The sequence below is a fragment of the Oryctolagus cuniculus genome, chromosome 1 (genome assembly GCF_964237555.1).
Source record: "Oryctolagus cuniculus chromosome 1, mOryCun1.1, whole genome shotgun sequence".
NCBI lineage: Eukaryota > Metazoa > Chordata > Mammalia > Lagomorpha > Leporidae > Oryctolagus > Oryctolagus cuniculus.
Genome location: NC_091432.1, coordinates 110,136,697 through 110,158,702, shown reverse-complemented (window position 1 = coordinate 110,158,702; position 22,006 = coordinate 110,136,697). Strand labels below are relative to the sequence as shown.

General features: G+C 47.4%; 2 protein-coding genes across 4 annotated transcripts in view; both read right to left on the bottom strand.

Moving 5' to 3' along the window:
* Positions 1-3,666, bottom strand: part of UBE4A (ubiquitination factor E4A) — a 35,648-nt gene extending 31,982 nt beyond the window's left edge. Inside the window, exon 1 of the mRNA XM_070079020.1 lies at positions 3,486-3,666. The gene's annotated coding sequence lies outside the window, so the exon portion shown is untranslated. The remainder of the gene's footprint in view (positions 1-3,485) is intronic.
* A 3,643-nt stretch (positions 3,667-7,309) lies between these two features.
* CD3G (CD3 gamma subunit of T-cell receptor complex) lies at positions 7,310-21,436 on the bottom strand. 3 transcript variants are annotated; one of them, XM_008249434.4, is made up of 7 exons: positions 21,198-21,436; positions 15,323-15,346; positions 14,694-14,921; positions 13,617-13,748; positions 10,504-10,547; positions 10,025-10,106; positions 7,310-9,081 (listed from the first exon to the last, which is right to left on the bottom strand). In XM_008249434.4, the coding sequence occupies exons 1-6, from the start codon at positions 21,250-21,252 to the stop codon at positions 10,041-10,043; spliced, it is 549 nt and encodes a 182-aa protein (XP_008247656.1). In that variant the 5' UTR covers positions 21,253-21,436; the 3' UTR covers positions 7,310-9,081; positions 10,025-10,040. The 3 variants fall into 3 exon arrangements, with proteins under 3 accessions (XP_008247656.1, XP_017193626.1, XP_002722229.1); XM_002722183.5 differs by lacking the exon at positions 7,310-9,081 and adding an exon at positions 9,242-9,458; XM_017338137.3 differs by lacking the exon at positions 15,323-15,346 and having other exon boundaries at positions 21,198-21,385.
* Between the last annotated feature and the right edge of the window lie 570 nt (positions 21,437-22,006).

Here is a 22,006-nt window from a genome sequence, read left to right as displayed (position 1 = left end):
AGTTAATGGTTAACATGTATTATGAAAAAACTATGCAAGGATTTAAAAAATATTTTGTACAAAATAACATCTGTTAATTCAATTTTCATGAACTTTTTAAACTATCATAAATTTGAGTTGAGTTTAATAATGCAAAAATGGAAGCTATTTTATGTAGTGTTAGAATTAACAAGAATTCTTGAGAGGGCTTTCCCCTACATAACTACCACATCAGCTTACTAATTACCTCTAATTCACATACAGGCCCCAAGAAGTGCTTCCCTGTCTGGTGACCACTACCCTTCATCCATCGTAAGGTGTTGAATTCAAGGAATGCAAAAAAGTATAGTGAGTTCTTGTTATTTTCTGTTTCTAAAACACCATCATGTTATTCCAACATGACATCCTACATTTTTCCTTTAGGTATCCACACCTCTCAGTCCAGGTGTTCAGATGGGGCTGATATCACCCACTAGATCCAGGAAGGGGCAAATGACTATGCCCTGAACAGAAAGAACGTCATATTTTCTGGCCAAAGCTGCTAACCGAGGATGGGGCACAAGACCCTACTGAGGCCTATGAGAGTTAATGAACACAAGCTTCAGGGCTTGGGCTGAATCTAAACAGAACTCTGTTCTCCTGCTTGGGTTGCTTGGCTGGCAAGATAAAGACCTAGACTTGCCATCTTTACAGCATCTAGAAAACACCTAACCAAAAAGTAAGCCAACATTTAGAAAAATAAAAATTGAGAGATGAAAAGTCTTCTGGATTTTTCAGTTATAAAAGTCAATAAATTCGACCGGTGCCGCGGCTCACTAGGCTAATCCTCCGCCTATGGCGCCAGCACCCCAGGTTCTGGTCCCAGTTGGGGGCGCTGGGTACTAGTCCTGGTTGCTTCTCTTCCAGTCCAGCTCTCTGCTGTGGCCTGGGAGGGCAGTGGAGGAGGCCCAAGTGCTTGGGCCTGCACCCGCATGGGAGACCAGGGGGAGGCACCTGGCTCCTGGCTTCAGATTGGCGCAGTGTACCAGCCGTAGTGGCCATTTGGGGGGTGAACCAACAGAAGGAAGACCTTTCTCTCTGTCTCTCTCTCTCTCTCTAACTGTCTAACTCTGCCTGGCCAAAAAAAAAAAAAAAAAAGTCAATAAATTTTCTTAAGTGTAGAAGCCAGCTTTTTTTTTTTTAGAAATATATCTGAAAAGAGTCTAGGTTATTATAAAGGAGATACATCTCCTGTACCCCATGTACTGAAAGGAGGCTGAGGGCTAGCACAGCACAGCATATGGCAGACAAGCTCTTAAGATTACTGAGAAAGACACAGAGAACTCATCAACAATAAATGGCACCGCGTCCTCCCTTCTCAACAATACATAAAGAAGTTGGTTTTCTCATACAGCTAGTTTGTAATTGTGCTAGGATTTTTATCTTCCCCCATTGCTTTCCTAAGCAGATCTACTTTGCTAGATGATAAGCTCTTTGAGCACAGGTTCAAATCTGATCTTTCTTGTTCAGCATTATATATCACAATCATGAAATCCTAGATAAATATCTATGGAATGACTCAATCTTACTTAAGCTGTTCCTGAACTCCTTGTCATCAAGAGCATCAGTCCTGATCCTACTTCAAAGTAAGGGCTTTCCTATTTGTGTTGAGTTGCAGGGGAAGGTCAAATTTCCAGGCCAGACACTGTGGCTCTTTGGTATCTCAGCATGTACAAACCGAAGAGTAGAAATAGATCTGTGTTGTCATTGCAAATGTCTGTGAAAAACAAGAACCTTTTTTTCTACCTCATTAAGTGAATCTTTCACATGTACTTCAAATCTGCACACAACTGTTTTCAAAGAAAAAGTTGAAACTTGACAATCACTCATAAAAAAGTTACAGGAAAAAGGAGAGCTGGTTGCTTGATGAGAATCTTCATGGAAATGCCAGTTTAGATTTTTTTCAATGAACTTACAAATGTGGATGTAAGTATCTAGGTACTGCCCACTCCAAAACAAAGACCTGATAAAACAGAACCTTGATATTCTGTTTTAATGTTCAATAATGTCACTAGCAACATATTATTTCCTATTTTCAAAGGCCATATGGAGATACACATGACACCGTTGTCAGCCTTTGGGACAGTGTAACCAACAATCCTTAGAAGCTACTGGACTTGATTCTCTTAGAATACGTGCCTTTGAAAAGAAGTTTCTTTCTTTTTATTATTATTACTTTTTTAAAATTTTTTGACAGGCAGAGTGGACAGTGAGAGAGAGAGAGAGAGAGAGAAAGGTCTTCCTTTGCCGTTGGTTCACCCTCCAATGGCCGCCGTGGCCGGCGCGCCGCACTGATCCGAAGCCAGGAGCCAGGTGCTTCTCCTGGTCTCCCATGGGGTGCAGGGCCCAAGAACCTGGGCCATCCTCCACCGCACTCCCGGGCCACAGCAGAGAGCTGGCCTGGAAGAGGGGCAACTGGGACAGAATCCGGCGCCCCGACCGGGACTAGAACCCGGTGTCTCGGCGCCGCAAGGCGGAGAATTAGCCTGGTGAGCCGCGGCGCCGGCCAGCACATAAATGTTTTAACATCACATCTGTAACTGTTCTAAACAGAAATATCTGAACCATTTTGTAAAACTGAGATCGTTTAAAATCAAGTTCTATTAAATTATACTCCGTGATTCTCTCTCATGGAAATACCTGCATCAAATTAAAACAGGAAATTTTAAAATGCTCTCGTTGTATATTTCACCCAATAATTTTTTCAGGCCAGCCTAACATGGCAACAAAACTCTTCACCACATCTATCCACAAGCTAAAAGGCTCTTATCAAGTTAAAAAAAAACAGACAGTTTTTTTTTTTTTCCTTCTTGGGTCCCTTTTTATCTCAGGTGGACTGCCACGTGGGCCCATGACAGGCAATGACACAGACACAACACATCCTTGCTCCCCGAGCGAAAAACTGATCCCCACAGCAAGACCCTTCAACATGAGCTCCCGAGCTGTGGCCACTCCATTTTTAGGAAGCACGACGCAGAGTTCCACGAGCTACGGGTGGTGAACCCATCACTCGCCGTGAGAAACGTGAACACTCTGACACAGGCATCCAATCGGTTTGATTACTATGGCTCGTGCTTATTTGTATCTTTCCGGCGTCTTCCTATTTGTCGTCTACTTTCCACACTGTATCCCCCCAGGTTCCATAAGGGAAAGAGGCAGACCCACCAGCTCGGCGCATGTTCTAGAAAAGAAAGTCAAAAGATAAAGCAAAGCAGTATTCCAGCCCTCCCAGGAAGGGCACAGCCACGAACAGGGCAGAGAAACGTACAGAGACAGCAAAGGCTGGGGTCCTGTAAGGGTTCCTAAATCAGGGTGGAAGTTCGCGAGGAAGGTCCCAAGGCAGGGAAGCACAAGAGAAGCAATGTGCGAGTTAGCACGAGTGCAGAGGCCTGGACTGGCATTTCACTAGGAGAAAAATCCGTTCCAGACTCAACGATCCCCTCCCGTCAGGCTGCCTTCTCTCTTACCAGAGCCTGAAGGGCCAGCAGCGACACGACAGAGTCTCAGCGGCCGAAGGGTTCCCACTTCCGACTCAGCACGGCGACCGGAGATTACATCATCACTCAGCGCCGGAGCCTGGGAAGTCTCACCTTCGCGCCGGAAGCCAGGCGTCTCAGCCCGCGCCGGTCAGGGCGCGCGGACACCGCCACAGCGCACGCGCTAGCTCCCTCTCAGCCGACGGGCTTGGGGCGGAAGTGCCCTGAAGTAGTCTTGGGATTCCGCTGGGGCCCGGGAGGGGTTTGGAGTTTGGAACTTGGTGCAGTGTGAGTGTGGGTTTTGGAAACTTGCATGGAGGGCAGCTCTAACATTGTGAACCCAAGCTATGGTCGCAATATCTGTGGATCTCTGCTTTCTATATCCCCACCGATCCTATACCTTTTTTAAAAAATATTTTTTATTTATTTGAAAGGCAGCGTTATAGAGAGGCAGAGAAAGACAGAAAGCTGGCTTCCATCCGCTGTTTCACTCCCTAGATGGCCGCCACGGCCAGAGCGAGCTGATCCGAAGCCAGGAGCCAGGAGCTTCTTTCTGGTCTCCTGTGCGGGTTCAGGGGCCCAAGGACTTGGGCCATCTTGCACTGCTATCCCAGGCCACAGCAGAGGGCTGGATCGGAAGTGGAGCAGCCAGGACTGGAACCAGCGTCCATATGGGATGCTGGCAGTGCAGGGTGCTTTACCCCCTGCCACAGCGTGGACCCCTCTATGCCTTTTTGAAGCAGCTTCTGTTACTCTTGATAGATGATTTTATCAATTAAATCAGCTATGATTGAGTTTCAGTTCTCTTATCTGTGGAGACAATTTACATTTTTTAAAGATATATTTATTTGAAAGGTGGAGTTACAGAGAGGGAGAGGCAGAGGTAGAGAGAGTAAGTGAGCTTCCCTCTGCTGGTTCACTGCCCAAATGGCTGCAAAGGCCAGAGATGGGGTGGGCCAGTTTGAAGCCAGGAGCTGTTTCTGAGTCTCCCACATGGGTGCGGGGCCCAAGTACTTGGGGTATCTTCCTCTGCTTTCCCAAGTGCATTAGCAGGGAGCTGGTTGGGAAGTGGAGTCGCCACATGGGGTACCAGCGCTGTAGGCGGCAGCTTAACCCACTTTGCCAGCAGCGTCAGCCATGACAATTTAGATCTTACAAGGTTGTTTTATTAGAGTACACAAAGGTGACTGGAAACAGCATACTTCTACAGAATTAAAAGCAGTGTACAAGTGGTAAGACAGTTCACAAATTACAGAAAGGACTTGCAAGTCATCTCTCTGATAAAGGATTATTATCCAGAATATATAAAGAACTCTTGGAGTGTAACCAAAAAACCCAAATAATCCAAGAATGGGCCAAGTGGGCCAGGCATTGTGGCCCAGTGGGTTAAGCTGTTGCTCAGGACTCCTGCATCCCATATCTGAATGGCTAGTTGGAGTCCTGCAACTCTACATGGAATCCAGTTTCCTGCTGATGCTCATCCTAGTAGCTGCAGGTCACGACTCAAGTGTGTGGGTTGCTGCCAAACAAGTGGGAGACTTGGATGGAGTCCCAGTTGGGTAGAGGCCTGGTGAGTGGGAGTCCTGTCTTTCTGCTTCCCAAATTAAAAAGTTTTTTTTTTAAAAATCCACAACCATGATGAGATTCTACTTCAGACTGCAGTGGCTATTTCAAGCAAAATGAAAGTAATTGTTGCTGAGAATGTGGAGAAATCTGAACTTTTAGGCGTTACTGGTGAGAATGTAGAATACCCACTTGAAAAAACCATTTTGACAGTTTCTCAGAAATGGAAGCATAATATTACTGTATGATCCAGCAGTTCTACTTTGTGACTGATACACAAAAGAACTGAAAGCAGCAATTCAGATACTTGTACATCAATATTCATAGCAGCTATTCATAACAGCCAAAAGGCAGAAACAACCTAGAATGTCCACCAACAGATGAATGGATAAACAAAATATGGTATGTAGGTATATTTGACTATTATACAGCCTTAAAAAAGAATGAAGTTCTAGGGAAAACAGACACCAAAGATGATTGAAAAGAAAAACAATGAAGTTCTGATACGTGTGACAGCATGGGTGAACCTTGAAAATGTAACACTAAGTTAAATAAACCTAGTACAAAGGGACATATGATGTGTGATTCCATGTACACACACACACACAAATAGGAATGTAAAATAGTGCAGCTAGTTTGGAAAGCAGTTTGGCAGTTTCTTAAAAAGTTACACATACATTCACAATATGACCCAATAATTCCTCACTCCTGGAAGAATGAAAGCATATGTGTATGCTCATACAAAGACTTGTATGAGAATGTTCATGCAAAGATACTTGAAAAAAAAATTTGTGGGAAAATGGAATTAAAATATAAGTTTGTTTTGGTGCAAAAAATTTTGGAAATCTTATATAAGGCAGTCTTCAAAATGTTCAATGACAGGGCCTGGTGCTATGGCACAGCATGTTGAGCTAACTGCCTGTGATGCCAGCATCCCATGTTGATGCTGGTTTGAGTTCAGGCTGCTCCACTTTTGATGCAGTTCCCTGCTAATGCTCCTGGGAAAGCAGTGGAGGATGGTCCAAGGGCCTGGGCCCCTGCATCTAGGTGGGAGACCTGGAAGAAGCTCCTGGCTCCTGGCTTCATCCTGACCCAGCCCTGACCATTGTGGCCATTTGGGGAGTGAATCAGTGGATGGGAGATTCTCTCTCTGCCTTTCAAATAAATAAATCTTTAAAAAAAAGTTTGTGGACACATGTAAAAACTATGTGTGGACATATGTAAAAACTATGCATGGATTTCAAATTTTTCCACATGAAACATCTTTTGATTTTACTTTTCCATGAACCTTTAAAAAAATTATTTGAAAGGCAGAACATCAGAGAGAGAGAAATCTATCTGCTGGGTCACTCCTCAAATGGCTGTAACAGCCAGGGCTGGGCCAGGCTAATGCCAGGTACCAGTAACTCTCCCATATGGGTGGCAGGGACCTAAGTGTTTGGATCATCTTCCACTGCTTTCTCAAGTTCATCAGCAGGGAGCTGGATCAGGAGCTGTGCTCCGACATGGGATGCTGACCTTGTAAGCAGCAGCTTAACCAACTGCACCACAATGCTGGCCCTGCCATCAGCTTTTTGGCATATCCTTTTAGCAATCCTATTTGTTGCCCCCCAAATGGGAACAACCCCATAGACAAGTAAAATGTGGGGTAGCCATACAATGGGACACCACTCAGCAACAAAACAAAACATTGGTATTTGCTACAACTTAGATGCCCCTGAAAACATGCTCAGTGATAGAAGCTGCATACAAAATACCCCATGTAGTATGATTCTGTTTCATAAAATGTCCAGAAAAGGCAAATCTAGAGACAGAGAGAGATTAGTGGTTACCTGGGGTTGAGGATGGGAACATGGAGCAAGTGCAGCCAGCACAAGGAATCTTTTTTTTTTTTTAAAGATTTTATTTATTTATTTGAGAGGTAGAGTTACAGGCAGTGTGAGGAAGAGACAGAGAGAAAGGTCTTCCATCCGCTGGTTTACTCCCCAAATTTCCGCAATGGCCGGAACTATGCTGGTCTGAAGCCGGGAACCAGGATCTTCTTCCTTCCTGGTCTCCCACATGGGTGTAGGGGCCCAAGCACCTGGGCCATCCTCCACTGCTTTTCCAGGCCATAGCAGAGAGCTGGATTGGAAGAGGAGCAGCCAGAACTAGAACTGGTGCCCGTATGGGATGGAGGTGCTGCAGGCAGAGGATTAATCCACTGTGCCACAGCACCAGCCACACAAAGAATCTTGAGAGTCATTGAAATGTTTTTTTTTTTTAGATTTGTTTAATTTTATTTGAAAGGCAGAGTTAGAGAGAGGGAGAGATCTTCCATCTACTGGTTTACTTCCCAAATGACTGCAATAGCAGGGGGCTGGGCCAGGCCAAAGCTAGGAGCCTGGAACTCCATCCAGGTCTCCCACATGGGTGCAGGGGCCCAGGGACTTGAGACATCCTGCTGTTTTCCCAGATGCATTAGTAATACTAATGCATTAGTATGGATTGGAAATAGCAGGAGCAGCAGGGACTTGAACTGTTCTGTTGCCCATATGAGATGGTGGTATCACAGATGGTGGCTTACCCTGCTGTGCCACAGCGCTGGCCCCAAGAATGGTCTAAAACTGGATTTTTTAAAGACTTATTTATTTATTTGAAAGTCAGAGTTAGAGAGAAATATATATATATATATATAGAGAGAGAGAGAGAGAGAGAGGTCTTCCATCCAATGATTCACTCCCCAGTTGGCCGCAACTACCGGTGCTGTGCTGATCTGAAGCCAGGAGCCAAGAGCCAGGAGCTTCTTCCAAATCTCCTACGTGGTGCAGGGGCCCAAGGACTTGGGCCATCTTCTGCTTTCCCAGGGCACAGCAGAGAGCTGGATTGGAAGTGGAGCAGCTGAGACTGGAACCGGCGCCCATATGGGACGCCGGTGCTTCAGGCCAGGATGTTAACCCACTGCGCCAGCCCCTAAAACTGGATTCTGAAGATGGTTCTACCACTGGATAAGTTTACTAAAAACTATTGAGAACAGGTAGAATTCTTAAAAATGATGGACTTTTATGGCATGTAAATTATATTTCAATGCAGTTGTTTTAAAAAATAGTATCTATACATTTATACAACATTGTTGTTAAAGCAAATGATTGAAATCAACTTAAGTAGATGACTGATAAAATACATTCAAGTGGGAGACTGGTGTGGCACAGCAGGTTAAGCTGCACGGGTTTAGTTCAAGTTCTGGCTGTTCCACTTCCTATTCAGCTCCCTGCTAATGCATCTGGGAAAGCAGTGAGGATGGCCCAAGTGCTTGGGCCCTGCACCCACATGGGAGATCTGGGTTAAGTCCAGGCTCCAGGCTTCAACTTGATCCAGCCTCAACTGTTGTGGCCATTTGGGGAATGAATTGGTGATTGGAAGATCTCTCTCTCTTGTATCTCCCCACCCCCATCTGCTTTTTTTTTTTTTAATTGTTAAAAAAAAAAATACTCAAGTTGATTTACATAATGTCACTGTATGTTTGGCAAAGGAGTTCCTTATATACTTATGCGAAACAATCTTCAAGGGAAAAGTGCCAGATGTACAGTATAATACCGTTTGTGTGAAAAATAGAGGATGATAGAATACATACTTGGGAATTCGCTCATATATGCTGAAAAGACCTCCAGAAAGTTATCTAAGAAACCAGTTTGCCTCTTTAGAGGGCAACTGGATGGCTGGGGATGGAGGTGGAGGGTTAATATTTAAACCATGTGAACTATGACCTATACCAAAATGAAATAAGAATTAAAGCAAAACAACTATTCAAACAGAGGGGGTTATTTGATCTTTTCCTTTTAAAAACTTTCCCGATAGGTGGCGCTCTCAAAACACCATATTCATTTTTACTTTGAAGAAAGCCAAAATTAACTTTGATGGCCTTGCTTCTCCATTTGTCACCGTGGGGAACCTTGAGTTTGGATTCAAGGCTGAAGCTATCCCTGCTAGGAGCTCTCTAGAATGTATTGCCTTGATTCTGAGAACAGGATGGAATGGAGAACACCTGGATTGGGAAAAAGAAAATTGAAATTAGTTCAGAAAATCAATTAATACTTTCAGTCCTGTCTTTCTGATTGAAACTTCCAATAAATGTTTTGATCCAGAACTTCTGATTGGTTGATTTATCAGTTAATTGAAAAGTTAGTAATATAGACCAGTGGTTCTTTTTTTTTTTTTAATATTTATCTTTATTTATTTGAAAGACAGAGTTACAGAGAGAAGTAGAGTCAGAGAAGTCTTCCATTCGCTGGTTCACTCTCCAAATGGCTGCAATGGCTAGAGTTGAACTGATCCAAAGTCAGGAGCCAGGTTTCCCATGTGGGTGCAGGGGCTCAAGGATTTGGGCCATCTTCTACTGCTTTCTCAGGTCATAGCAGGGAGCTGGATTGGAAGTGGAGCAGCCGGGACTAGAACCAGCACCCATATGGGATGCCGACGCTTCAGCCCAGGGCGTTAACCTGCTGCACCACAGCGCTGGCCCCAGGCCAATGGTTCTTAAATAAAGGTGACTTTGCCCCCAGGGGGAGTTTGACAATGTTCTGGACTGGTTTTGGTTGTCACACCTGGGGTGCTACTGTCGTCTGGTGGACAGAGGCCAGAGATGCTGCTTCAAGTCCTACAATGCACAGGACCATCCTTCATCATGAAGAATTAACTAGAAACCCTAACATAGGTTAAGATTAACACTCAGCACCTCTATGGCTTGAGGTCGTGTTCTGAGAGATTTGCAGCATCCATATTCTCTTAGGCCAGTCAGTACTAGCCCCTGTGATTTCAGAAAAAAGCATCCATAATCCACCCCTCCACTGCCACATGCACACATGTGCACACACACACATGCACACAGTGTGATCCTACTGGCTGTTTGGGGCAGGAAGACAGACTTGGCAGTTGGGAGTGCAGGTGATGCCGTGGTACTTTCTCAGGAGTAGTGTTGAAGAGCCCACCTGCCATGTCCTGAGCTCAGTGCTTCCTCAGGTTGTTTCCTTGAAGATGGCTGTACTGGTCATCTTCCCGATCCTTGAGGGGCTGAAAGGGACAGTACAGTCAATAGCTCCTGTTTTTCCATCGCCTATTCATTAATTTGATGCATAGTCATGGAAAGCTTTTTATATGCGAGGCACTGGAGTGTGTGTTTTGCAGCCCTAGAGGTGGGAGCAGGACAAGAACATGGAGGCTTTGCATAGCATTGCTTTTGGGTTCCTCCCAGTGTGCGCTCCCCCTTTTCCTCACTAGGTCCTGACCTCTGCCTCTCACAGTCCTTTTCATTTCATTTGTTCTACCTAAAGGACTAACCATCCCAGCTTCTGGTATGCTCTCTATAGTATCTTATCTCTATAGTGGCTTCCAAATAGTGTGTCCCCCAATCCCAGAGTTTTATATCCGCTAATTGTAGCCAGGCCTCTTTCTTGTCTCATTCTCTTACCTGGTAGAGCTGGTCATTGGGCAACAGAGTCTGCTTATCTGAAGCTGAACAACAAAAAAATAGACAAAATAACACATACACAAGAGAGAATGGATAATATGTTGGGTTATATTTACACTAAACAATACTAATAGCGATAAGAATCATCTCCACACAAGAATATGGATAAATCTAACATGCATGTTGATGAGAAAAATAAGCTGTATTGCAAGAGTGCTCACTACAGGAATCCACACACATCAAAAAAAGAAACAGGCGAAATGAATTCCTGTTGTTAGAAGCCAGGAGAGTGTTTAGTCCTGGGGATGGGTGGTGGCTGGAAGTGAGCAGGAGAGGTGTGGGGAGCAATCCGGACTGGACTGAGTTACTGGAATTAAGACTTATTCTATGCATCTGCTCTCCCACAATATGGCGCTGGGAGAGAAGTAAACAGCTTCTACCCAGCTGCCTCTCACCAACTTGACAAGCTGCAGGAGCTGCTCCTGATTGGAGGAGAGCGGCGTGCTCGGCGTGTGGGCAGCAGAGTTAGGATTGGCGGAGGAGGACTATAAAGGAGGAGAGAGACGGCATGCACGAGGAACATCTATGGGGAACATCTAAGGGAACCCGTGCAGCCCCCGAAGAAAGCCGGCCGGCGGTGTGCCGCTCCCCTGCGGAAGTGGGGAATGTGGCCAGGGGGAACTGCCCTTCCACGGAGGTGGAAGGGATAGTAGCCAACCCGGGAAGAACCAGCAGCAAACCCGGGGAGGGCCGAGCAGACGAAAGAACAGCGCAGGGTCCTGTGTCGTTCCTCCACGAAGAGGGGGAGCGACATAATGGTGCCGTGACTCGGATATGAAGCCTAGGCAGGGCTTAGTGTCGTTCCTCCACGAAGAGGGGGAGCGACATAATGGTGCCGTGACTCGGATAGGAAACCTGACTCGGATAGGAAACCTGACTCGGATAGGAAACCTGACTCGGATAGGAAACCTAGGACGGATAGGAAACTTAGGAGGGAAGAAACGGGAAGAACTGGGAAAATACCGGAGAGAGAGACTAGCAAACAGCCTAGGGAAAAGCCGGACGAAAAGGGTGCCGGAAGAAGCTGTTGAAAGCCTAGGCATAGATTCGGATACGGACTACAGGGGGAAGCTGGGAGAAATCTCTAAGGTCGAAAGCGAAAGTGAAAGCTAGAACAAACAGACTCGGATGCGGACTGTGGGGAGAGGCCAGGAGAAATGAGGGAGGAATATCGTTGGAGGAAAGTTTGGGGAAACATACCGGGTAGAGAAAAGTGTTAGGGAAATTGAAGCCGCGGGGGGCAGGCCGAGGCTGAAACGAAAGCCACTTTGGGATTCTCAAGTTAGCCCGGGAATGGGGGGCGAAAAGTTGAAACCAGAAGCTGAAACGTAAGCCAGATTGGGATCCGTCTGATTAGCCCGGGGAGCAAAGGACGGGAAGCCAGATCGTGGGGCGGAGACGTATGCTGGGTTGAATTCGCCAGGCTAGCCCGGGGAACTCAGATTGAATGCTAGTGGCGGACACGTAAGCTACGCTGTGTTACTCGCGGAAGCCGCCGCGTGCAGAGAGAGCATGGGGCGTGAATAGATAGGGAACGGGGCTGGCGCGAGGCCGTGGTTCAGACGCGAAAGGGTTAAGTGCGAGACTGCGGAGTGTGCGCGCAAAGCGGGCTGAAGCGGCTCAGCCGGAAAGCCTGCGGAGAAATAGCCTCGGGGCGGAGCCTGCCGGCAGGGCGAGGCGCCGGGAAGCTGCGGGGATAAGAGAAACAGAAGTTTAGAAGTAAGATGAGAGAAATAGGAATGCTGGAAGATAGAAGTAAAATGGGAGAAATAGGAATGCCCGGAGATAGAGAAATAGAGAAATAGAAAGGCCTCCCTACAACACTGCAATGTGAGAGCTTGGATTCGGTCTGCCTGATTAAGTGAGGCGATGAGCACCTGGGCGGCTAGCAGCTTATGCGCCGCAGGTCACCTAAGACAGGCACGAATTAACATCAGTAAGGCCTCCCCACAAAAAGGCAATGAGAAGGCTTGGATTCGGTTTGCCTGATAGAGCTTGTAAGCCCCTGCAGGCAGAGCAGAGCATGCGCTGCAGGGCACCGAACACAGGCACGCATCAGCACCTAAAAACCTCCTCACAACATGGCGAAGAGAGGACCCGGATTCGGTTTGCCTGATTGATAGGACTTGTAAGAGCCTGTGGCAACTCTAGCAAGTAGAGCAGAGTGTGTGCCGCGGGACACCGAAGTCAGGCGCGTATCAACGCCAAAAAATAAAAAGAAAGGGGGATCTGTGGGGAGCAATCCGGACTGGACTGAGTTACTGGAATTAAGACTTATTCTATGCATCTGCTCTCCCACAATATGGCGCTGGGAGAGAAGTAAACAGCTTCTACCCAGCTGCCTCTCACCAACTTGACAAGCTGCAGGAGCTGCTCCTGATTGGAGGAGAGCGGCGTGCTCGGCGTGTGGGCAGCAGAGTTAGGATTGGCGGAGGAGGACTATAAAGGAGGAGAGAGACGGCATGCACGAGGAACATCTATGGGGAACATCTAAGGGAACCCGTGCAGCCCCCGAAGAAAGCCGGCCGGCGGTGTGCCGCTCCCCTGCGGAAGTGGGGAATGTGGCCAGGGGGAACTGCCCTTCCACGGAGGTGGAAGGGATAATAGCCAACCCGGGAAGAACCAGCAGCAAACCCGGGGAGGGCCGAGCAGACGAAAGAACAGCGCAGGGTCCTGTGTTGCTCCTCCACGAAGAGGGGGAGCGACAGAGAGGGGTCCACAGGGTGCTGACAATAGTCTGTTTCTGAACCTAGTACTGAATACATGAATGCATTTGCTTTGCTAAATTGTTTTTTTGAACTGTGTGCTTGTGATTCACCTTTCTGTATATGGAATTTATGTAGAGTTTTTTAAAAGTGTGGGGACACTTGGACATTGAGATCAGTAAATAAGCCGTGACCAAGTTGTGCTTTTTTTCCCGCCCCGTAGAAGCAGAGCCTTACCTAGCCATGCACCTGCCAACTCAGTCTCTTCTACTGGGACTATTTTGGTAGAAAGGAAGCTGAGGGGCTCAGATGGTCCCATCTGTTATCTAGAAATATTTTTATTTTTACCCCTTGACTGGCGAACTCCATCTTGTCCTGCAATGAAGTAGACTCCAACAGCAAGGAAGAAAATGCTGATGATTTCAGTGAAGATAAAGCCGGAAACAGTGGCTGCATTTAACTCAATGCAGTTCTGACACACTGTGGGAAAAGGAGAAATATGCCTCCTTCAGGGTGCGAAGGTTGTTTTTCCTAGACCCTTTTCTCCTGCCTACCAGCAATAATACCACTGTCTAAGGCAGCAGCTTCCTCCTTCTGTGGGTGGTGTGGCAAGAGCAGATTGTGGGAGCAAGAACTCAATGCTTCTGGATGTTCCTCCACCCCCAGGTGTCCCTGGGAAGCCCATGTGGTCTTATTATTAGGGAACATATGTAATTAAAGGAAGACCAGCTTCCCTCCTCCAGGCTCAACTGCCCTCCACTCCATTCTTAATGCTGCCCAGCTTGTAATTTCCTCTGTCTCACTTTCCCCCAATTCAATTCACAGGAGTTGCAGAACTGCTCCAATCCATGGGGCCCACCCAAAGGTAACCAAGGCTTTATAGGACTGGCTATGCTTTTTCAAGAAGCTGTCTTGTCATATTAAAAGGGGAGGGGGCAAGCTGAGATTAAGAAAGTTGGCTAGGGGCTGGCACTGTGGCATAGCGGGTAAAGCTGCTGTCTGCAGTATTGGCATCCCAAATGGCTGCCGGTTCGAGACCCGGCTGCTCCACTTTCGATCCAGCTCTCTGCTATAGCCTGGGAAAGCAGTAGAAGATGGCCCAAGTCCTTGGACCCCTGCATCCACATGGGAGACCCAGAGGAAGCTCCTGGCTCCTGACTTTGGATTGGTGCAGCTCTGGCTGTTGAGGCCAATTGAGGAGTGAACCAATGGATGGAAGACCTCTCTCTCTCTCTCTGCCTCTCCTACTCTTTCTGTGTAACTCTTGACTTTCAAATAAATAAATAAATCTTAAAAAAGAGAGAGAGAGCTGGCTAACATACCACTGTTCAGCACCTATCCCCCCCTTCACCTGGGGCAGAAAGCCCACCCAGCACAGCAGATACTGCTTCATTTCACAACAGCAGACCAAAGGAGATTACATACTTCTGAAATACACGTGGAGTGATTCCGAACTTTTCGTTGCTCCTTTACACGAATATATTCCTTGAGGGTCTTTGGTACTACTTCCCAGGTTCCACTTATTTCCACTTACATTTCGGAACTTCACTTCCTGCCCATCTTTTAACCACTTGATATTTTTGTCTGGCAATTTACAAGTCAGAAGCACTGAGCCATCATCTCGATTGTCATCCACTTCTATCATAAGATTTTCTGAAAAAGGAAAAGCCAGAGTTCCGTTATAGATGCTACCTCTGAAATTCTCCCTGCCCCCAGGAGCCAAGAGAAGACACTAGAGTACATGGGGATCTTGCTGGCGCTCCAGGCTCTATTCAGCAGTGCTTGGGAGGGGGTGATTCTGCACTTCTAACGTGCTCTCAGGTGATGCCAATGCTGCTGGTCCAGGGGTCCCAACTTGCAGAAGTGCCTTGCTGCTAGGGTTTTGTTTCTCCTGCAAGGACGAGGCAGTTAAGGCCACTGCTTTGATTGACAATGGGAACACCACCTATCATCCCTACTTTTCTAAACTGTTCTGGTAGCACTACTGTTATAGGAAGTTGTATTTCTATGAATATCCTCAGAGCTTGAGGATTCAAATCAGCCATTTCCCTTACCTTTTTTAATCTGGGCCATAGTACCTGTAGAGACAGAAGAAAGAAAGAGGGTCAGCTGGGCATGGAGTTGTTCAGATGCCTGGAAGGGCCCTCATGGTCATTTGAGACCAAGGTTAGGAGAGCTCTTAGTCCTTGGGCAGATAGTCTCCGTATCTACTTCCTTGGATCATAGCCTAAGAGGAATTTTGTGTGATAACAAAGGCGCTGTTTGGCCTCTCTCCTAGCATCCTGGGAGGAAGTTTCTAAGCCCTTGGAATTTTATGAGTGATAGCAGCACCTTTGTTAAGGATGGTGGACCCTGGGACCCCACCTGAGTTTGTGCTAAGGAGGTGACTCAAGATGAGGCTGGTCAAGACCAACCATGTAGTTAGAGGATCAGGGATTTGAAGCCAGTGATATCAGTCCTGAGAGTGGGGTGGGGAGGAAGAAGCTCGAGATCGGGTGCAATCAAGTGGCCAACCATCCAATCAATCATGCCAATGTAAGGATACTTCATAAAAACCTTGGTTGGTGGACACATTAAGGTGCCGGGATGGCTCCCAGACCTTGCTTCATGGGTCTCTTCATTTGGCTGGACCCGATTTCATTTATTAAAAAATTTATTTATTTTGAAAGTCAGAGTTAGAGACAGACACAGAGAGAGATCACATGTGAGAGATCTTCCATCTGCTGATTCACTTCGAAGATAGCTACAAAGGCCCAGTACTGGGCCAGGCCAAAGCCAGGAGGTGGGGCTTCTTCTGGGTCTCCAGTGTGGGTGGCAGGGCCAAAAACATTTGGGCCATCTTCCGCTGCTTTTCCCAGGCCATTAGCAGGGGGCTGGATCAAAAGTGGAACAGCCAGGACATGAACCAGTGCCCATGTGGGATGCCAGCATTGCAGGCAGCGGCTTTACCCACTATGCCACAATGCCAACCCCCAGATTTTATTTTTTATAGTAAAACTGTGATAGTAGATAAAGTGCTTTCCTGAGTTCTTTGAGTCATTCTAGTGAATTATCAAACATGAGAGGGTTATGGGAACCCTCTGGATTTGTGGCCAGTTTGTCAGAAGTATGAACAGTCTAGAAATGCCTGCTGTTGTGCCTGGCATTTAAAGTGAGGGCAATCTTTTGGGGGCCATCCCTGGCCCGGTGGGGTCTGACACAACTCTGAGGGGTTCAATTTTCAGAACTGTATTGCAGTATACATACTGGTATTGCCCATATGGTCCAGAAAGGTCTGCTCCTTTAGCAGTCGAGGCCCTGGCTGGGAGTGAGTGTACTCTAGCTAAAGTCTTCTAAACTTTTTGAAATCACTCTTTTGAGGGGCTAGCATTTTAGCACAGTGGGTTAAGCTGCTGCTTATAATGCTAGCATCCCATATTGGAGTGACAATTTGATTCTCTGCTGCTCTGCTTCTGATCCAACTTCCTGCTAATGTGCTTGTGAAAGCAGTGGAAGATGGACCAAGTGTTTTGGCTCCTGTCACCCATATGGGAGACCAGGATGGAGTTCCTGGCTGTTGCCTTCAGTGCAGGCCAGAACTGACTGTCATGGTCATTTGTGAGGTGAACCAACAAATGGAATATTTCTCTATTAAATAATATTTTGTGGAATATTCCTCTCATGAGTCATTATTTACTGTCTTCCAGGATGCACCGGAAGGAAGCTGAATCAGAAGCAGAGGAGGCAGAGTTCCAATTGGCACTCTGATATGGGATGTTGGAGTCCCAAGTGGCAGCTTAACCCTCTCTGTCACAATGTCTAAAAGCCTTTTAGAGATGAGTTATTCCCAAAATCTCCATCCCTGGTGATCCATTTCTGGTAGAAACCCAGGATGTCCCAGGGAAAGCTAGCTATTCAATTAGCTCTCAAATCTGTCTCCAAACTTGTAGTAGAGTTGCATGGTAGAAATACTACAGGACCTAGCACTGCAATTCAGTACAGTTGGATTCAGTCCACACATTCACGGGGCCCTGTTGTGACCTGCTATGATCAGGCATTGTGGGATAAAAGGGTGGTGATGTGAAGAGCGAGGTGCTGTTTCCAAAGGGTTTGTGACAAAGTGGACCTTGAGGAAGAGTAGAGACTCACCAGACACACAGTCATTCTAAGCAGAAAGAATAGCCAAGCAAAAAGACGCACTTGGAAAAGGACAAAGAGGTGGTGTGGCTAGAGTGTGTGGTAGGAGAGGTAGGCATGAGTCAAAGGGTGCTGCAAACAGTTGGAAGGAGTTAACTGACTCAGAACTTGTGCAAGGCTAAGCTTTCATGAATGGTACCCAGCACAGCACCCGGAACATGATAGGAGCTTTATGTTTGTTGAATGAATGCATGAGCAAAGAAATGAGTGAGTGGGGGAGAAAAGTCAAGACTAACAGTTAAAACAGATTTCTTGCTAGCCCTTTTCTCTGACCACCTGGCTGCCAGGGGAGGGTACAGAGACTCTTCCTCCTAACTTTCCATAAGAAAGGAAATCTAGGGGCTGGCACTGTGGCATAGCAGGTAAAGCCACCGCTTGCAGTGCTGCCATCCCATCTGGGTGCTGGTTTGAGTCCCGGCTGCTCCACTTCCAATCCAGCTCTCTGCTATGACCTGAGAAAGCAGTAGAAGACGGCCCAAATGCTTGGGCCCCTGCATCTGCATGGGGCACCTAGAAGAAGCTCCCGGACCCTGGCTTCAGATCCACCCAGCTATGGCCATTGCAGCCATCTGGGGAATGAACCAGTGGATGGAAGACATCTCTCTCTCTCTCTCTCTCTCTCTCTCTCTCTCTCTCTTTTTACCTCTGTCTCTCTGCAACTCTGCCTTTCAAATAAATAAATAAGTCATTTAAAAAAGAAAACAAAATGATATGGCAAAAAACCCATACTTTATTTTTTTTTTAAAAAAAGAGGAAATCAAATTGTTCAGTGACATCTAATTTTGCTTACCTGAGTGCAACTTCCTCGTAGGACTGAGATCTCTTCTAGTGGAGTTTCTGGGTTAACTGGTGTGAGAACTGAGCCCAGAGGGTCACACAATGCAGTGGTGGCTGAGCTGGGGCTGGAGCCCTGAGTCTCTGTTCCTCGGCCCAATGCTCTTTCCACTACTCCAGCTGCCCCACCCAGCGTCCGGCATTGCCCCCCACTGGCTCTCCTTCCCTCTCTTCTCAGAAATAATTCTAGGGGCCAGCGCTGTGGTGTAGCCCGTTAAGCTACTGCCTACAGGGCTGGCATCCCATATGAGCACCAGTTTGAGTCCTGGCTGCTTCACATTTGATCCAGTTCCCTTCTGATGACCTGGGGATGCAGTGGAAGATGACCCAAATGCTTGGGCCCCTGCACCCATGTGGGAGACCTGGATGAAACTCCTGGCTCCTGGCTTTGGTCTGGCCCAGCCCTGGCTGTGCTGGCAATTGGGGGGTGAACCAACGGATGGAAGACTTTTCTCTCTCTCTGCCTCTGCCTCTCCCTCCCTATAACTCTGTCTTTCAAATAAATAAATGTTGTTTTTCTAAAAAAAAAAAAAAAAAGAAAGAAAGAAAGAATTCTAAATGCTCATTGCCTCCTTCAGGTGTCCTACTCGGCCATCAGCCAGCTGTGTTTCAGGAAGTAGCATTGCCTCCGGTCCATCTTTATAAGAACGTGGATGCTTTCTTCTACAGCTCTTTCTCCCTTAGCTGACTTTCCCCCGCTTAGACTCAGAGGGTATAATTATCACCCTCCCTTCTCTACCCTTGGCTCTGCTCTCAACTCCAACATCAGCTCCAGGAGCTTGCTCCTCACTCTCTTCTCTTAGTCTAGAAATGTGCTCAAGTTTTCCTCCCTCTCAAAAACACTCTCCGCAGACTCTACTTCCCCCTTCACCTACCACCGCATCTCTTCTCCCTTCCCATCCAGTTTTTCTAAAGAACAGTCTGCACTTGCTGCTCTTCAACACCTGACCTGCACCTGCTGCTCATTTCCATTTGACTCCCATTCACACTCCTGCCAAAATTGTTCTAAATTACCCATGCCCTTTATTTTGCCAAATCCTACAGATTTAACTTTTCTATATATTCTTGTATTAGTAGACTCTCTTTGACATTTCAAGTTCTTTTTAAAATTTACTTTATTTATTTTAAAGTCAGAGTTACAGAGAGAGTAGAAGAGAGAGGGGGAGAGAGAGAGAAAGAGAGAAAGAGAGAAAGAGAGAGAGAGAGAGAGACAGATCTTCCATTATTTGGCTCTCTCCTCAAATGGTCGTAACAGCCAGGGCTGGGCCAGGCTGAAGCCAGGAGCCAAGTGCTTCATCCAGGTATCCACATCAATGCAGGAACCCAAGCATGTAGACCATCTTCCACTGCTTTCTCAGGTGCATTAGCAGGGAGTGGGATCAGAAGTGGAGCAGCTGGGACAAGAACCAGCACTCAGCTGGGATGCTGGCATTGCAGGTAGTAGCTTAAACTGCTGTGCCACAATGCCAGCCCTTTTGTCATTCTTTTATCTCTCTCCAGAGATTCTCTCCCCCTCCCAGCTGCTCCTTAAAAGTTGGCAACCTAGGGCAGGTATTTGGCCCAAGGGTTAATGTCCCACATTCGAGTGCTGGGGTTTGACATCAGTCTCTCACTCCTACCTCCAGCTTTCTGATAACGTGGGACCTGGAAGGCAGCAATGATGCCTCACATAATTGGGTCCTACCACCCTTGTGGGAGACCTGGGTTGAGTTCTCAGCTCCTGGTTTCTGCCTGGCCCAGCCCCAGCCATTATAGACATTTTAGAAAAGATTTGTTTGTTTGCTGGTTTTAAAGGGAGGGAAGGAGGGAAAAGGGGAGAGAGAGGGACAGAGAGGGAGAGAGGGGGAGAGAGAGATCAATCTTCCATCTGCTGATTCACTCCCTAAATGGCTGCAACAGCCAGATCTGGATCATGCTGAAACCAAGAGCCAGGACCAGGAACTCCAGGCTGGTTTCCCACCTAGGTGGCAGGGACTCAAGTATTTGAGTCATTATCTGCTGCCTTCCCAGGCACATTAACAGGAAGCTGGATCCGAAGTGGAGCAGCCAGGACTTGAACCAGCGTTCCCGTATTGGATACATAGGGTGGCTTGACCTGCTGTCCCCAGTGTTGGTATTTGCAAAGTGAATCAGCTGGTGGGAGCACTCCCTTCTTGTCTGTCACTTCTCAAAAAACAAACAAACAAACAAACAGGAAGAAAACAAGTTGGAGTCCTCACAGTTCCACTCCCAGCCCCATCTTCCTCACATCTCACACAGTGTTTGTGGTATTTCATCAACTTCATGAGTTCAGTTTCCCCCAGCAGGTCCAGACTCCAGACCCCAACCCACTCCATCTACTTCCCGTTGGATATTTCCAATTGAGTATTCACACAGGCACCTTATAGTGTGCCCTACACTCAGTCCGGCGACATTGAAACTTGGCTCTTCAATTAGACAATGAGCTTATCAGAGCAGCAGCTTTTTATACATCTTTACGTGTCCCTGGCCACACGTTAGGGTCTCACCCATATTTGCTGACCAGTTGACTAACTGAGCAAGTGAGCAAGTGAGTGCTTCTGAGGCCTACTGCCGACCCCAGCCCTGGGAGAGGGAACACACACCTGCTCCTCTCAGCTTCCCGACTCTGTGCCCTTTTGGGCTACATCAAAACCTAAGATGGCGGCAGCAGGGTCCTCTCTCTGATTCAAGTCCCCTGTTTTGATCTCTTAGACAAAAGGATCGTATCTCCCCTCTGAGACACTGCTTCTGCTTCTCTCTGGCACAGAACAGTCAGAGGCTTCATTTTTGCCCTTGCTTCCTTGAACTCTGAGATGACAATTGAGGCGGGCTCAAGGCTGGATCTCCATGTTGCTGTCTCTGTGATGGCCTCTACCCTATTGCCCTTCCCCGGCTGCCAAGCCCCTAGAAGGCCCTTACCTTGAAGGAGAAAGACAGTCAGGATGAGGCCAGCCAGACCCTTCTGCTGCTCCATGTCCGTCTCCCTCTTGCTGTTGAAGCGTGGCGCAGCCCTAGCCGCCAGCCAGCCTGTGCAGCAGCTAGGAAGGCTCCACCCAGCCTGCTGCGGGCTGTGGCCTCTGAGAGAAGGCAAGGGCCCGGGGCCTCCACCCTCTGGCCCCAGCGTGGGCAGCCGGGGCTTCAGCTGGGCTGCAGGTGCAGATGTCTCTTGCTTTTCCGTTTAGGAGGGCAGGTGGAGGTGGTGGGGAGGAAGTGGGAGAGTGCTGGATTCCCACACAGAGATTCTGCTTGCACAGCCCACCACTTTGATGCTGGGAGGGTGGTGGCCCTGGGCTGCTTTGTTCATGAGGAAGATCAACGTCCCTGCCACCTGTTGCTGCTTATTGCTGATTGTTGCTGCCTGAATTAATGAACTTGGGCAAGATTCAGGTGCTTGAGGATGGAGCTCTGAATGAAACCTGCCTGAGTTCAGGTTTTCATCCAAGAGTTTTTAAAAAAAAACAGATTTATTTATTTTAAAGGCATCCATTGACTTACTACCCAAGTGGCTGCAACAGCTGGGGCTGGGCCAAGCCAAAGCGAGGAGCCAGGAACTCCATTTGGATCTCCCACATGGGTTGCAGGGACCCAAGTACTTGGACCATCTTCTGCTGCCTTTTCCAGGAGCACCAGCAGGAAGCTGGATAAGAAGCTGAGCAACTGAGACTCCAAGCAGCGCTCCAGTATGAGATCCTATTGCACCACAATACCAGCCTCTCATCCAGGAACTT

What these genes read in the sequence shown, in the direction of transcription:
- CD3G (XM_008249434.4), bottom strand. Translation starts at nt 21,252, where the DNA reads ATGGAGCAGCAGAAGGGTCTGGCTGGCCTCATCCTGACTGTCTTTCTC. An exon ending in TGGAGTTCGCCAGTCAAGGG is followed by an intron (nt 10,548 to 13,616) that starts GTAAAAATAAAA and finishes TTTGTTGTTCAG; the next exon opens with CTTCAGATAAGCAGACTCTG. An exon ending in CCAATGACCAGCTCTACCAG is followed by an intron (nt 10,107 to 10,503) that starts GTAAGAGAATGA and finishes TGTCCCTTTCAG; the next exon opens with CCCCTCAAGGATCGGGAAGA.